This window comes from Choloepus didactylus, chromosome 16 (genome assembly GCF_015220235.1).
Source record: "Choloepus didactylus isolate mChoDid1 chromosome 16, mChoDid1.pri, whole genome shotgun sequence".
In the NCBI taxonomy this organism is placed as follows: Eukaryota; Metazoa; Chordata; class Mammalia; order Pilosa; family Megalonychidae; genus Choloepus; species Choloepus didactylus.
This window is the reverse complement of record NC_051322.1, coordinates 33,485,340-33,502,349: the sequence shown is the minus strand read 5'-3', so window position 1 is coordinate 33,502,349 and position 17,010 is coordinate 33,485,340. Positions and strand designations below refer to the sequence as shown.

The window sequence follows — 17,010 nt, the reverse complement described above, 5'->3', positions numbered from 1 at the left end:
CTCCCCCTTCCCCCACCTCTGCATTTTGGTGGAGAAGATGCTTCCTATCTTATCTGATTGACCATAAATTCTTACAGGAATTAGCATTAAATGTGCAAAGGTAATTAACTTATGCCTCACTTACCTTAGCATTTTCAAGGTACCTCTCCATAATATGGTCCAAGCAGCAAACTATACTGCCTGTTTATTTTCCTCAAGCTTAAATCCCACCAAGTATAAACTCCTTTGCAAGGTTTTCTACTCAGTCTCAGAGGTAATAATGATTAACTATTGCTATACCACTGTTGGGGACTGAATCATGCCCCCCACAAAAGGCATGTTCCAGTCCCAACACCTGCTTCTGTGGATGCGGACCCACCGTAAATAGAATCTCTTGAAGATGTTACTTCAGTTAACGTGTGGCCCAACTGAATCAGGCTGGGCTTTAATCCAGAGTCCTTAGTAAGCAGAATGAAATTCAGACAGAGAGAAAGAAAAGCCATGGGGAGCAGCCAGAAGCTGAGTCAACAGAACCCAAAACCGGAAAAGAAAGAAGACACCGCCATGTGCATTGTCATGTGACAGAAAAGCCAAGGACCAAAGTTCGCTAGCCAGCAAGAAGACACTGACCCACAAGAGAAAGCAACCCTTCTAGCCTCTAAAACCGAGAGCCAATAAATTCCTGTTAAGCCTAACCGTTACATGGAATTTGTTTTAGCAGCGGGGAAACTAAAACCACCACTTACTTCTTGGATCTAGCAGTCTAAGGGGCAAATATGTAAAAGTAAAGTCTCTGGGCCACATGAGGATAGAGCTTATATAATGCTTTTGCTTAGTCCGGCTGTGCCAGTGGAGGTTCTACGCAATACAAATGGACACAAGTGGCTTAGGTATGTGATATAGTTCTAGCACCTCACACTGTGCCTGGCACAAAGCAGGTGCTCAATGAGTTTTAGCTGAGTGAATGTGAAGCAGACCCCAACACTCATACCTGATTTATTGCAGCAGTTTGTGCCTTCTGGATGGATAAATGATGAATGGGGGGAAAATATAGGAAGTCATGTTGATACTATAAGATAAAGAATGATCTCATTGGAGGGGGGGAATGGCTTTTATATGCTAAAAAAATAAATTCTGTTAGAACTAGTCAAAAATCCTTAATAACAAATCAAGAGACGACATATACTGAGAATCTACCATGTGCTTCTCATTTTGAGAAACAAATAGTTCAAGACTACCCACAAAAAGCACTTACTATTGTATATAAATTAAAATCTTCATAGTAATTTCCAAGACTTGAAAACCTAGTGCTTATCCACTGCACTGAGTTAAAATTGATCAGCGGAACTAGCTTCTTTGTATGCTCCTTGAACACTGGGCTTTTTCAGAACTTTTTCTGGCCAAAGAGCAGTGATACAAATGGACCTGTTTTCATGAGTTGGGCTTAGCTACTGTATTTATTATACACATTAGATTTGGCTGTATTATGCTCTTGGCATCTCTAAGATTAATTGGATGCCTCTGTTCTAACTGGTCACAACCAATTCCCAGTCAGAAAGAAGGCAGAGCCAATGGAGACCAGTGAGGGGGAAGTGGGCCATTAAGCCACTGGCAGAGGTCCATTTTCAATGCTTAGTGTAAATCTTCGATTAAATGAGCTAAAGAAAGGAAACATGGGAATAATATAGTATAAATATAGTATAAAATAATCTAGTATAAATACAGTATAAAAAATAGTTATTTGAAGATGTCCTCAAAAACCAGAAAATGAAATGGTGAAAAGCAGGAATTTGAAAATAAAGATACAAGGGAGGATGATGAGTGTGGCTATTTTTCTTGACTTTATCTGATGCTTCCTCTTTTTTCTTACATCAAAAGACAACACTGTTCCTGGGAAGGTGATGATCATTTTGACTGTGAATTTTGAAGACACACACTGTTTTAATTCTAGAGTGATTGGTGTTAGTATCTGCAAGGCTCCAAAGGTTGACCCTACACACAAACTGTTTTTACTCTTTAGTACAGGGCCTTGCCAAGTACTTCTTATTCAACTATAGCTGCATCTGTGTTTTCCTGTTTCTATTTTTAAATTCAAAAAAGCTTTTTTTGCAACCATATTTCTTGAACAAACATCACTGTCAAGAGTAAAAGTACTTTTCCTAAAAAATTTCTAACTGGCAGCTCTTCTGTAACTTTAAGTTTAAATCTTCCCCTTTATGAACTGCCTAGTAAATAGTTTCACTTGTTATATAAAACCAGGCAAATGAGCTCACAGAGCCATCTATGGAACCATTTATCTGCTCTTTGATTTATAAGCGCCTGAGGACAATTTCTGGACAAGATTTCTAGCTGTCATCCTTAAAGAGGTGCTATTAGTTCCAAACTCAGCAGGTGCCATTTTAGGGGTTGGAAGGAACCTTTTTATTATATCTGAAAGGATCATTACGTTTCCAGTGCAACAGTAGTTAACCCCACTTCCAGCTCTCATGCCTGTTCTTTCCTTACCTTGAAAGGACTTTATCCAATCACATTCTACATACAGTAACCACACAGAATCATATATTATGAGACTAAAGGGACCCATCCAATCCCATCATTCTTAAAGGGTTCAAAGGGGATGAAAAGCCTTGCCCAGAGTCTCTCACAGCAAAGCTGAGGCCAAAACCCAGGACACTTAACCAGCCAATGTACTCACAATGCCACATTACCTGAATCCTCCCCAACTGGTTCTGTCCATTTCCCTAAATTTATTTGAGGGGCCACATACAGTATACCTAATTATGGTGCAGTGAATAATTACTTAACTTTCTTTCAATCACCAAACACAATATGTGAAAAGGCAAGAAAAAATCATACATGTGTGTCTAACTGCAAACATTAATGCATAGTATCAGATCACTTACCTGGTCAGTTCTTACAGAGATCGGCTTCATCATTTCACAGCTGGCACAAAGATAAACAGTATTTTTACAGAGCACTACAATCAATGGTCTATTGGTCCATTTCAAGTGCTTATTTATATATCCAGAAAATCATACATGTTAATTGTCAACTGTGTATGGTTGTCTCTGGGTAAGTATTAAATATCACCTCTGAACCCTTATCTTCCTAGCTGTGTAGAGTCTGGATGTGCCCCCACTGCCTTTTTTCCCTGCGATCTTAAACACTGTTTATTTTTGCTTTATGGCAGACAGAGAATTGAAGTGCCTAGTGGGCTTTGCCATTTCTGCAAAGACTATTTTTTAAGCAATGGCATTTTCTACCATCCTGTTTTAGACTAGGATTATACAAAAGATACTTACCGGTTTTTACTAAGATGCCCAGCATGCCGATGTTCTGAGCCCCACCAACATCATCCCTGCAATCCTAGAAAAGCATAATGGATGCCTTTAGTTCAGTGCCTTCAATTAGCTCACCCAAAAAACCCACCAACTTATTTATTAGTTGGCCAATTGTAATCCTATGCTTTTTTTTCTTAAAATGGAAGAGAGAAATATGTAAAAAGGCTGACTCTGCATGTAATACTCAGAGGAAGGATATCCTGTTTGGAGGGGTAGGCGTCACAAAAGTAGAGGGTATAACAGAGGAGTAAGCCTAGTAACCAAACGTGAAGAGCAGAGCTGCAACACCTCATGTTTTGCATTATGTACATCTCTCTCCTCTCAGCTTAAAATAGATCATAAACAAAAGCATTCTTTCCATTTTGTAGCTTTTAAGGTAAATGATCCGTAACTGTAGATAGTGTATAAACTAGATTTGGAAGAAAGCTTTTCTGCTGCCCATATTATCCTTAATTTCTATCCAACTGTCCATAACAGGTGGAATCAAGTGAAAATCAGAATACAGAAACAGATTTTGTGACTTTCTGATGTTCATTTCACACTTGGGAATAAATGACAGCTCAGTCTGAAAAGCAAGCACCTTTTTCCAATTCTTACTCAAGACAAGGATGAATACAGCTGGTTGATTGTGATGATGAATGCAAGGTTAAAAAAAAAAATACAAAGACTAGAAGAAATATCAAGAAAATCAATCCTGGCATCTCAAGTCTATAAGTTGGATTCACTGAAACAATCTTCCCCCCAAAATTTTTCTCCTTAAAACTCATTAATATCATTTAGTAACAGCTCTTGGAAATGAGTTTCAGAATGTCAAAATCTTCATTCAAGAGATCACTAATGTCTAACTTAAGACCTTTTCTGTTACATCTAAACTTGCTCTACTGAAGAAGTGGAGGTAGAAGAGAGGGAGAGAAGGAAGAAGGGAAGAGAGAAAAAGTGGGCTAGAAAAGGGAGGGAAAAAAGCTGCCCTCTTTTAGGTAACAAACAACCCTTTGTATAGCTGAACACTGCTGTCTCGTGCCCTTCCCACCCTCACCACACACCAATACCAGCATCTCCCAGGATAAAGGAATTCTGACATCTCCAGGCTCAGATAACTGTTTCTTCAAAAGTTGCCTAGGAAAGCCGGATAAAGGCTTGCCAAGAGGAAAAGATGTAATTGAAAAGATGGTTTACCAAGAGGCAGTGTGATTTTCAGCTCTGTTCACATCATGGCACACACAAAAATAACATTTGCCCAGTAACTGGGATAAACTGACAAGGCTGCTTAAGGCCAGAGGTGACTGGCGAGGACCTCCAACCCTCCCAAGCTCAACCCTGCCACTCAAAGGGCTGAAGTGATCGATATCATTAGCTATTTGTAGCACACTGATTGGAAAGTTCTTCCATAAAGTACACAGTAAGAAAAAAAAATCAATAATGGCAAACTTCTTTAGGCATAGGTTGTGGTCTGCATAAGTAATATTTAAGAAGTTGAGATTGTGTAGGGGCTTTCTACAAAAAAGACATACAAACATTTAATTGACTTGCAATATAAATGGTGTTTTGAATTTTATACATATCCCATCACTCATGGAGAAATGTCAAATAATCAAAACTTCTGTTCTTTAGAAGAATACCGCTAAACATCTACAGAAAAGCTCATTTTTTTAGGTAGCCACTTATTGCCATCTGATATCAATAACAGGAAGTCTGCTTTCCTAAAGCAGTGATTCAAACCTGCTGGTTCTTCCCCACAAGGCAGGTTAGTTCAGGTCAGCTCAGGTCATTGCCTTAGCTCTTTTACTTACATCTCCGATCATGATGGCCTCCTCAGGTTCACAGCCAGTGTCCCGCAAGGCTTCCAAAAAGAACATTTTCTCTGGTTTCCCTACTACTGTGGCTTTGGTGTCTGTGGCATACTCTAAGGCAGTCACAAATGGCCCAGGCCCCAGGGCTAAGCCGTCATTCCTCTTGTAGTACCTGGCTTTGTGGATCGCTATGAGAGGTGCCCCGTCCAGGAGTAGCCTAGAGAGACCAAGAACATGGGAAATGGCTAAAATCAAGGCTTCTGTGATGAGAGAAGAATGCCAAGCTTACAAAGTGAGTTAATTCACATTCACAGAAGTTTCTTATTAACTTTTAATGACTTGCTGTCTTCTAATGAATTCGCAAAGAACTACTGCTGGGAATTACACTCAGATACAATAAAGAAAGGTGACAGATTATTAAATTTGGGATTGCTTCAACCTTTTACCTTTAGTGGTTTCAGACACTTTACCCAAATCATCAGGGAAAGAGAATGAAGAGAACTAAAGCTAAATAAGACACTCAAGGGAAGAAGCTTAATGAGACAAGTTGTTTCACCCTTCCCTAAACGTAAGCAGAGGCTCTTGAGCCTTTCACAATTCCATTCGATCATTGCCATGGTGACACATTCCGGTAACTCTGGAAATTCCTGTATTCCTGTTGTTTCTACTCCAAAATTTAAGTTTCTTTTTAATTTGGAAATTTAATAGTGTTTTACAACTAGTTTCTTCTTGTACCTTTACCTCTTTATTCTTTTACCATTTGCTTTCCACATTACTTTCCAAATCAAATTAGGCCCTTATCCTAGAAGAACACACCAGCAAAGTTCAAGGCAGAGCTTTGACTGTCAAGTCCCTTACTCTGTCCTGAAATAGGACAAACAATACTCTAGTACCGAACTAAAGGGCATAAAGAGTTTTCCCATTAATTTGATAACCAAACTGTACATGCAGTTAAGGATCCTCCTTAGTCACTAGGGCAAAACATGACAAAACACATCCAACCCCTCCCCCGACCTCACCCCCTACCCGTTCTTACTACTCATCTCTCAACCCACATTCAAAACCATCTGCCCCACATCTCAACAGCGCAGCCTTCGGTCACACAGGGGCAACAGTCCCCCACATTTCATATAATGGAGCAGGACATAATACTTTTCCTAAACTGCTTTTTAACCAATGTAATAAATGATCTCACTAGCTTAATTTACTTTTAAGTCATCTACTTAGTTAAAATATTTAGAATGTCCATCGAGGAAGAATTCATCACATCTTACCCTTCACAATTATGAGTAATTAAGCGCTCAACTATGAAACTGCTAAATTATCCTTGTCAGTGGGCATGAAATGCCTTCCTGTGGGAGATGCAGAATTTAGACATTTATGATTAAATATTTTATTAAGTAAAAACCAATACTGGACTATTAGAGGGACTTACTGTTAGTTACTACAAATTGCTCACAGCACAGGGAAGATCCTTCAAATGTATTCACCAAGATTAATAAAAATTTATTTCTTAAAGCAGATTTTGAAATCCAACTGTTAGGAAACCTGGCAAAGCCACTGTGCTGCCCTTAAAGAACCACAGATGATAGCAATGAGCTAATAATGGATGATTTATCTATCTCCCCTCCTGTCACCCCACCCCCAATCCCATTTATTTGCTACTCTACCACGGAACTGGAATTCTTTATGCAACAGACCTCAAAATTGCTTTCCACTTATACAGCTCAACTAAAAACTCATTTGATTTAGCTCTGTTAGTATTTTATTATATATTAACTGGGGATAAGACTTATAAGATTGATTGATGTGTGTACTTAATTCCCAGGCAGTACTTTAGTGCCTCCCCTGGAAGGGCTGAAACTATGGGTTCTTCTGCATTTCTCTAAATGGGAATTGGTTCTACCCAAGGCTGGAAAAAAATATGCATCTTTCAGAAGTGGTTCCTGCTTCTGTCATTCTTTGCACAGCATAAACTTTCTGGAATCTTTGAAGAGCCAAGTTATAGTCAGGATAGACTGAAAGGTAAATGCTTTCTACAACACAGAATAAAAGATCTTTTATAATTAAAAATATTTTTAAAATATCAAAAGTAGACACCCTAATACTTGGGAGTGTTTTTCTTTTTATATTTAGACAGGGCAACAAAGAGTCGGTTGTTTTTGTTACTTAAAATAATACATCAACAGTAACTCTTCTGGGAATTTTCCATTTAACTATAAGCCCATCAAGACGCAAGAAGAGGGGAAAGAAGGCACAAAGGCAGCCATGTGCAAACATTTCTGGCTGTAAATTCCATGGAGGCAAAAGAAAAAAACTTTGTAAAACTCCTATGCAGTGAGCAATGCCATAACATAAAAATCTGAGGCAGAGCAGTGAGCGAAAAGCTGAGAAAATAATTTAGATTCAGAGTCACAAAAGATTATTGAAAGGGACCTTAAGGACATTAAGTCCAACACACACTATTTTACAGACATGGGGATTGTTGATGTTGGCCGAAATCAACTGCACCACCAAGGGAAGCTAGAACCAGTTTTGGAACCCAGGACTTCTGAAAATCAATCTAGCACTCTTCCAAATGTACTATACTGTCTTTTTAAATAACTTAACCTTTTAAGGAAAGTGATCGATTTTTTCACCATTTTCACTGATGGAGCTTGTGGGAATGAAATTACACTGCATCTTAAATAACTGTCAGAAACACCCTATATGTCTAACACCAAACTAGTGAGTTTCCACTAATCCTGCTCCCAAAAACCATCCTCCCTTCCTCTCTCTGACCTCAAAAAATTCACCTAGTTGCTCAAGCCAAAATCCTAGCAACCATTCTTGATTTCTTGCTTTCCTTCAACCCTCCCTCCACATTCCTACCCATTAGCAAATCCATTTATTTCCAATTCCAAAACAAAAATTTCTCTTACTCTTTCACAGGAACTTCTTCAATAGTCTTCCAACTAGTCTTTCTGCTTTCTCTTCTTGCCCTATTATTCCAACCCATTGTTGGAATAACTGTACAGGTCAAAGTGGGAGTTTTAAAAGCACAGATTAGATCATGTCTCACCCCTGCTTTTTAAAAACCCTTTGGTAGCTTCTTACTGCAAACAGCAAAAAACCCAAAGTCCTTACCACAGCCTTTGGCCTTGCCCTATCTGGCCCCAGTTGTATCTCCAATCTCCAATCATCCAGTCTTCTCCAATCTCTCAGTTCCTAAAACACGTCAAACTCTTTCCTGCTTCAGCACACACACAGGGTGTTCTCTCCATGTATTTTATGCCTCAATTTAAAAAAATCAGTAACAATATATTTATATGGCATATTCACCTGAAACTTCTATCTAGAATAGCAAGAGTTGCCTTGATCATAAAAGAATCCCCTCAAGTGAAAAAATAAGAGTGGTTAGTGACCCTGATATGTGACTCAATTCTATATTCTATGATTTGAAATTCTGCATATAAATTTCCCCTCCTGCATATACTAACACTTTAAATAATTCAAGTTCTTTATAAGCATTAAACAATTTCTCATCTCCAATGTGTTTTATTTTTATAGTCAGGACTTTAATTAAGAAGACTGTAGCAGACTGCCCTTTCAAAATGGAAAACGCCCACAGAAACATTTCCAATTTGAGCCCTGTTGCCATACTGTTTGGAATTCCTCATGCCAAGGGCTCCAAATACTGAGAAAAGATTCAGGAGTTACAGTACAAATGTAGTAATAACTAAGGCCATTATTGTTGAATTTTTTTCTCTCCCTTTCTCTTCTTCTTTTCCTAAGGAATTGAATACACTGGAATAAATAAACTTTTTATTTTTTCTAAAGATGGAGATGGGGAAATAAAACAATCCAACATACAACAGAACTATCTATGATGATAAGAATCTCAGAAAACAAAATCCCAGAAAACAAAAATACTAATCTGTGAACATTTTAGTGAGTAAATACAAACACATTTCTAAGATTTAGAGGATTCTCATACCCTACAACAATCAATCTGAAAGTCACTAACAAAGCTTCAAAACATTACTCCTAAACAGCCTTCACCCATGTTTTAAAATTTGAAGTGGTGATGTTATTTATCTTCAGGTATAACAACTTTTTTTTTATTAGAGCAGTTGTAGGTTTACAGAAAAACCATGCAGAAAATATACTTCCCATATACACCCACCCCCAGTTTTCTCTGTTAACATTTTGCATTAGAATGGTATCTTTGTTACAATCAATGAAACAATATTATTATACTATTACATATAGTCCATAGTTTACCCTAGTGTTTGCTCTGTTTTGTATAGTACTATGCTTTTTTATTCTAGTAACATATATATAACCTAAAATTTCCCATTTTATCCATTTTCAAATATACAATTCAGTGGTGTTAATTAAAATCACAAAGTTGTGCCTCTGTTATTACCAGCATCCATTGCCAAAGCTTTTCCATCACCCCAAGCACAAGCTCTGTACCAATTAAATAATAACTCACCATTCCGCACCCCCACCTGGCCCCTGGTAACCTGTATTCTAATTTCTGGCTTTGAATTTGCATATTCTACTTTTTTCTTATCAGTGAGATCATATACTATTTGTCCTCTTCTGTCCGGCTTATGTCATTCAACTTGATGTTTTAAAGGTTCCTCCACAAGATGTAGCATGTATCAGAACTTATTCCTGTTTTACGACTGAATAATAAATATTACAACATATGTATATACCACATTTTCTTTTTCCATTCATCTGTTGATGGACACTTGAATTGCTTCCTCCTTTTAGCAACTGTGAATAATGCCGCCATGAACATTGGTGTACAAGTATCTGTTCGAGTTCCTGCTTTCAATTCTTTAGGGTATACACCTGATAGTGGGATTGCTGGGTCATATGGTAATTCTATACTTAGGTTTCTGAGGAACTGACAAACTGTCTTCCAAAGCAGCTGCATCATTTTACATTCCCTCCTAGCAAGAAATGAATGTTCCTATTTCTCCACATTCTCTCCCAACACTTGTAATTTTCTGGTTTTTAAGTAGTAGCCATTCTTGTGGGTATGACATGGATCTTGTGGTTCTGATTTGCATTCCCTAGTGGCTAATGAGGTTGAGCATCTTGTTTTGTTTTGTTTTGTTTTTTAATTAGAGAAGTTGTGGGTTTACAGAACAATTTTGTGTAACATACAGGATTCCCATATACCACCCTATTATTAACACCTTGCATTGGTGTGGTACATTTGTTACAACTGATAAAAGTACAGTTTGATAACTGTACTATTAACTATAGTCCATGGTATAGTATTAGGGTTCACTGTGTTGTGCAGTTCCATGGATCTTTTTTTTTAATTTTATTCTAGTACCACATATACAATCTAAGCTTTTCATATGTTTATAGTCCATTTGTACCTCTTCTTCAGAGCAAAGCCTATTCAAGCCTTTTGCCCATTTTTTATTGGGTTGTTCGCTTCTGTTGTTGAGTTGTAGGTGTTTATATATTCTGGATATTAAACCCTTATTAGATATATGGTTTCCAAATATTTCCTTCCATTCTATAGGTTGACTTTTTACTTTTTTTTGATAACTCCTTTGAAGCACAGAAGTTTTTACTTTTGATGAAGTCCCATTTATTTTTTTTTTTTTCTTTTGTTGCTTGTCCTTTTGGTGTAAAGTCTAAGAAACCACTGCTTAACACAAGGTCTGAAGATGTTTCCCTATGTTTTCTTCTAAGAGTTTTATAGTTTTTGGTTCTTATATTTAGGTCTTTGATATATTTTGAGTTAATTTTGATATATAGTGTGAGGTAGTGATCCACCTTTATTCTTTTGCATATGGATATCCAGTTTTCCAAGTACCATTTGTTGAAGAAATTATTCTTTCCCCATTGAGTGGACTTGACACCCTTTTCAACAATCAACTGGCCACAGATGTGAGGGTTTATCTCTGAACTCTCAGATTCCATTGGTCTGTATGTCTGTCCTTGAGCCTGTACCACACTATTTTGATTACTGTAGTTTGTAATAAGGTTTCAAAACCACAAAGTGTGAGTACTCCAACCTTGCTGTTCTTTTTCAAGATAGTTTTAGTTACTTAGGGTCCCTTTTCCTTACCTATATATTTGATGATTGGCCCTTCCATTTCTGCAAAGACAACTGTTGGAATCTTGACTGGAATTGCACTGAATCTATAAATCACTTCAGGTAGAACTGACATCTTCACAATATTTAGTTTTCAAAGCCACAAACATGGAATCTCCTTCCATTTATTTAGATCTTTAATTTCTTTCAGTAATGTTTTGTAGTTTTCCACATATAAGTCCTTTACATCCTTGGTTAAATTTATTCCTAGATATTTGATTCTTTGTATTGCTATTGTAAATGGAATTTTTTCCTGATTTCCTCTTCAGATTGTTCATTACTAGTGTATAGATATACCACTGATCTTTGCATGTTGAACTTGTACCCCACCACTTTGCTCAATTTGTTTATTAGCTCTAGTAGTTATGTTGTGGATCTTTTAGGAGTTTTCTCTATGTAGGATCATGTCATGTGTAAATTGGGAATGTTTTATTTCCCCCTTTCCAATTTAGACGCTCTTTATTTCTTTTTCTTGCCTAATGTTCTTGCTAGAACTTCCAATATAATGTTGAATAACAGTAGTGACAGTGGGCATCCTTGTCTTGTTGCTAACCTTAGGGAAAAGCTTTCAGTCTTTCACCATTGAATATGGTGTTAGCTGTGGGGTTTTTCATATACCCTTTATCATGTTAAGGATGTTTCCTTTTATTCCTAGTTTTCTGAGTGTTTTTATCAAGAAGGGATGCTAGATTTTGTCAAATGCTTTTTTGGTGCCAATTGAGATGTTTATAGTTTTTTTTTTTTTTTTTTTTTTTGCCCTTCATTCTGTTATTGTGGTATATGATATTAAACTACCTTTTTATGCTGAGCCACCCTTGCATTCCTGGGATAAGTCCCACTTGATCATTGTGTATAATTCTTTCGATGTGTTGTTGGATTTGGTTTGCTAATATTTTGTTGAGGATTTTTTGGTCTGTATTCAAGAAGGATACTGGTGTGTAATTTTCTTTTCTTGTGATATCTTTATCTGGCTTTTTTTCTTATGTTATCTTTATCTGGCTTCGGTGATAGGGTGATGCTGGCCTCATAACATAAGTTAGAAGATTTTCCTTCCTTTTAGGAGAATTGAGAGGGATCAGTGTAAATTCTTCTTTGAATGTTTGGTAAAATTCACCAGGGAAACTATCTGGTCCTGGGCTTTTCCTTGTTGGTAGGTTTTTGATTACTGATTCAAGCTCTTTGTTATTGGTCTTTTGAGCTCTTCTATTTCTCCTTGAGTCAGTATAGGTAGTTCGTGTGTTTCTAGGTATTTGTTCATTTCATCTAGGTTATCTGGCATATAATTGTTTGTATTATCCTTTTATAATCCTTTTTATAAGCTTCTCTAGCAGCTGTGAAACTGCTCTTAATTTAGAAAAAAGTTCTTAGTTTTCCTAGGTTCAGCAAATGCTTTATCCTTAAAATTCCATGCAGTTTTTTCCTTATATCAAATTTTAGTAATTTCTTGAACTTAGCAACTATAATTCTGAAAAATAAATCTTACAAAAAAAACATAAAGACTGGTCAACAAATATAGTCTTAGATGTTTCTGGGGTTTTTTTTCCCCTCAGAAGTTTTCTTAAAAGAAATTTCAACAACTTGGAAATAACCAACAATAGGAAAACTCACAGCTAAATAATTTATTGTACTTCCTAATTAGAATATGCTGTAGGAATCAAACATGTTTTAGAAGAATACTTAAGAATATGGATATACATGCACAATATACTGTTAGGTTTTTATAACATAGGTTATAACATAGTATGTATAAGTTCTCACATTTGTATAATTACATACGTACATGGAAACAAATGAAATAGCTGTGTGCTAAAGTATTAACTGTGGTTCACGTTAGGTGGTGGGATTACAGGTGATTTTAAATTTTTTTTCTTTTTGAGCATTTAAAATTTACTACCATAAAGACATATTACTTTTGCAATTAGATACCTTTTAGTCTTTTTAGTACTAAGTTCAGATTAGTCTATTAAGTGATCTGTTTGTCCAGGTAGCCTTTCTCCTAATATTGAGCATCAAATTTAATTATAATTAACCCATTACCAAAATGCTCAAAATCTGGGTTTCTAACTAAGTTCGGAAGATGAAAAAAGATCTTGTAAAAAGCTGGTAATACAACTGTGAAAATGAGTGAAATAGAATTATGAATATTCATATTAATGAATTATATAATATTACTAGGGAAGAAAGCAAGTTGATGAATACCTACAGTTTAATACATGCAAAATAATACTACATACTGTTTAGGAATACATATATGTGTTACAAGCATAAAGAAATGCAAGAGACTGCATAAACACTAAATGCATAATCATGACTATCTTTGGGTCCTGGGTGATGCAACTGGGGGAGGATATGCAGGAGATACCAATAATTTTCATTCTTAAATTAGTTGACAAGCATATGGGTGTTCATTACATTATTCTTTATATTTTTTAGTGTTAAGTAAAAGGAAATAAGCTACCAATGGCTCTAAGGATTTGAATGTTTCATAGAATCCAAATCAAAATAACATTATTCCCTATAACTGGTTCACATTCCTCCCCAAAATGAATTTTTAAAAATTCACTCTTCTCAATTTCCTTCAGCATTTAAGATACATATTTGTAGACAGACTGTACTATGCATTTGGGGGGGGGGGACTATCATTAAAAACAGTAAATAAGAGTCAATGTAATACGAAAGGTTGATGAATATGCCTGAAGGCAATATGCCTCTGAAGCTAGTATTCAAGGCAGGCATTCAATGGGGTTTAAAATCCAATGTTTATTCTCATAGTCAACCTGAACAGTAATTTAACTAATCGGTAGTTCATTTGAGATGAACACAATCCAAACAGCTGCAGTCACTGGTTGGAAGACATACTCTCTGTGGAAACATCAATATGCAAAGAAGGGCAAGACCTAAAATCCTTCTGTTAACTTTCCACTCAGCTCTTAAGTGCATTTGTGAAATTAGAGTTGACCCATAGTGCACTGTAATGCTTTAAAATATAGTGTTTAAAAAAATCAATATAGTTAGGAAAGTGTACTAATTAGATAGCATCCGAGCAATTACCAAGTCAGTATTATGTCAACATATTTTTATTACCCTGACTCTAGTGTTTATCTAAGACAAAGACCATCCTACTTCCTATTAAAATTGTCCTTCCCAAATTACTGACTAAAATCAATCAATATTTTCTCCTTGAATTTTGTGGTTAAAGCAAAGAATAAAAGGTAGTGGGAATAAATTCAGAAGTCAAATATAATAGCAGGTTTTCTATTTCAAATGAAACCTTTTGGTACAGTTGTAGAATTTACTAAAGGAGTGCGTGGGATGATCCCTCCCAAGAAGCTAAAGTAGGATAATTTTAAAGTAGGAAATTTGAATACCACATACCCTGAAATACATCTTCAAGCAATCTAGCATAGCAGTGGATGTCCAGGAAATAACTACAGTAAACTGATACTGTCATTTTAAATAAAGATTTGAATATCACAGTGATTAAGAGAGTCACAAATAAAAGTACATAAAGCAGCTGTGCTTTAAATTACCCAAGGATATAAAATTAATGTGCATACAAGGAAAAAAGATGTGGTTCCCAAAGTGCTATTTCTGGCCACAGAGATTTGTACACGAGGAAAGCCATTTTCAAGATCTGCAGCAAATAATGTGACTGTTGTGAGAACCTGGTTGTGAGTTCTTAAGTTTTCTAGGATATATACATCAAGAAATGAATTCTCATAAAGTTAGAATGATTTTTGTAGAATTACTCCTTGTACTGGTAAGAAAAGGATGTTTTACAGCATTCTTGTAATTAAATATCAAACATTTACCAAGCCATTAAAAAAAAAACAAAACGAGTTCAATGTGTATCTATGCAACATTTTAAACTACTATAAAGGTAAACTACATTGTTTAGTGGTGTGACAAGAAGTAAAAGGCAAGATGAAAAATCTAAAGGAAAAAGTCACAACTTCACTCTGCAGCAGGTTTGCAGGTAAATTTGGATACAACTCATCTCAGGGAGTACAAGAACCAGTGTGTAGTCTCCCTTTTGAAAGCAGCAGCAAAAAGTTCATATAAGAAAAATGCACACACCAACTGTGAAGATTTATAATCCTACATTAGTTATGTTTTTCTGCATTTCTTCCAATAGTGCCATTGATACATCTCCACTTGGCTATCCCATAGGCCAAACAGTCCCAACCTCAACTCATCACCTCCAAAACCCCAAACAGGGAGTATTCTCTTTCATATTTGCTCAGGTTGGAAATCTGGATGTTCTCCTTGACAACTTGTTCTTTTTCCCTGACAATCATTCATCAAGTCACTCTGACAATACCTTTTAAAAGTCTTCTAATCTTCCCTTTGCTACTATCCTAGTTCAGGCTATCATTATCACTCAACTGACTAATTTCTTTGACAGTATGGTCAAATATGTCAACTCTTTTGCATAGCCTGGATTCTCTCTGGAAGGAGAATCACATTTACTGTTTTCAGTGCATCAGACTGGATGCTATTTTCCTTCAGATATTAGCATAGTCAGCAGAGAATCACAGAAGTAATAATAAACATTAAAACTGCTAATTTTTAAAGTTACAATTTTATTATGAATTTCTGTTCAAGAATATTGATTCTATAAACCAAAAAACTCTGATTATCACACTTTAACATATGAATCATTTTTAAAAAAGCAAATTCAAGATAATAATAACTATTATTTAATGTTGATTTTGAAGTAATCTTGACGATATCTATCCTCATCTTCAATCCAAGGAGCCGGAAGGCAAAATGCATATAACCTTACATGACAAAGATTAAAGAAGGGAAGAAGGGGAGTGTACGATCAGATGAAAAATAAAACAGCTAAAGACTTACCGGAATGCTTGATTCAGAATTTGATAATGAAAGTGTTCTGGTGCCAATCCTATGACCACTGCATTAGGATCACTAGTTTGTATTCCTGGAAATGGAAAAAATATATAGCAAAAAAAGCAATTAAAAGTAACGTCATTTTATAATAAAGTCATTTTAGTCATTCAAGTACAAATTTTTGCTGTAGCCATAATCTGAAATTTAGGAGATTATCCTGCCCAGTGTTCTCTGGACGTATAAGAGGTACTTAAAAAGAAAGAAAAAGGTCTCTTAATATTTTGAATATTCCTTTTGCATAACCTTACAGCCAGTCATAACTAGAAGATGGGAACTGAAAATAGTAACATGAGGGTTCTCAAACAAGTAACAATTTCTAACTTCAAAATGCTTCACCTATTAAAATCAACAAGAATAGCCTTGAGTACGCTATGAGCTATCAGATCAACAGAACCTGATGAAGGACTGAAAATCTAAGAAACAAGGGAAATTAGACTCTAATTGATACAGCTGAGGTTAGCACATTCATAATAAATATGGACTGCACTGTATATTATACAGTTTTCTACATAATGTCCAATCTACTTTTAATACCACAAATATTATTTTATAATTAAAGCAAAATTTAAGGCCTCTGTACCTGAGAGCATGACTTGAGATATGACAACCAAACAAGTACGTTCCCCAGTACAGTTATTAAAAGTCTGACTAAAGGTTCTATGCATCATCTATAGGCCAATTCCTATTTGCCTGTCTTACTGCCTGCCAGTAATATCAATTCCACCAAAATGTGAGGGGAAGAAACAAGAACAGACATCCAAGCTTCCAATTTCCTCCTTACCGGTACCCATGAATATTGAGTAATTGGTTAAAGTTTGCTGAAGGAAGAATATAAAAATTGTCGGCTACAGTAAGAATTGGAGGTTTTTTGTTTCTT

At 36.0% G+C, this 17,010-nt stretch overlaps 1 protein-coding gene across 4 annotated transcripts in view; it reads right to left on the bottom strand.

Moving 5' to 3' along the window:
• Window positions 1-17,010, bottom strand: part of HDHD2 (haloacid dehalogenase like hydrolase domain containing 2) — a 48,575-nt gene that overhangs the window by 7,035 nt on the left and 24,530 nt on the right. For 3 of the 4 annotated variants that reach the window (XM_037805699.1, XM_037805697.1, XM_037805698.1), the window contains exons 4-6: window positions 16,080-16,164; window positions 5,111-5,327; window positions 3,282-3,345 (exon numbers count right to left, since the gene is read on the bottom strand). In XM_037805699.1, the coding sequence (XP_037661627.1) occupies window positions 3,282-3,345; window positions 5,111-5,327; window positions 16,080-16,164 (366 nt within the window). Of the gene's footprint in view, window positions 1-2,896; window positions 2,923-3,281; window positions 3,346-5,110; window positions 5,328-16,079; window positions 16,165-17,010 lie in introns of those variants that run through there. The other variant, XM_037805700.1, reaches the window with a different exon arrangement.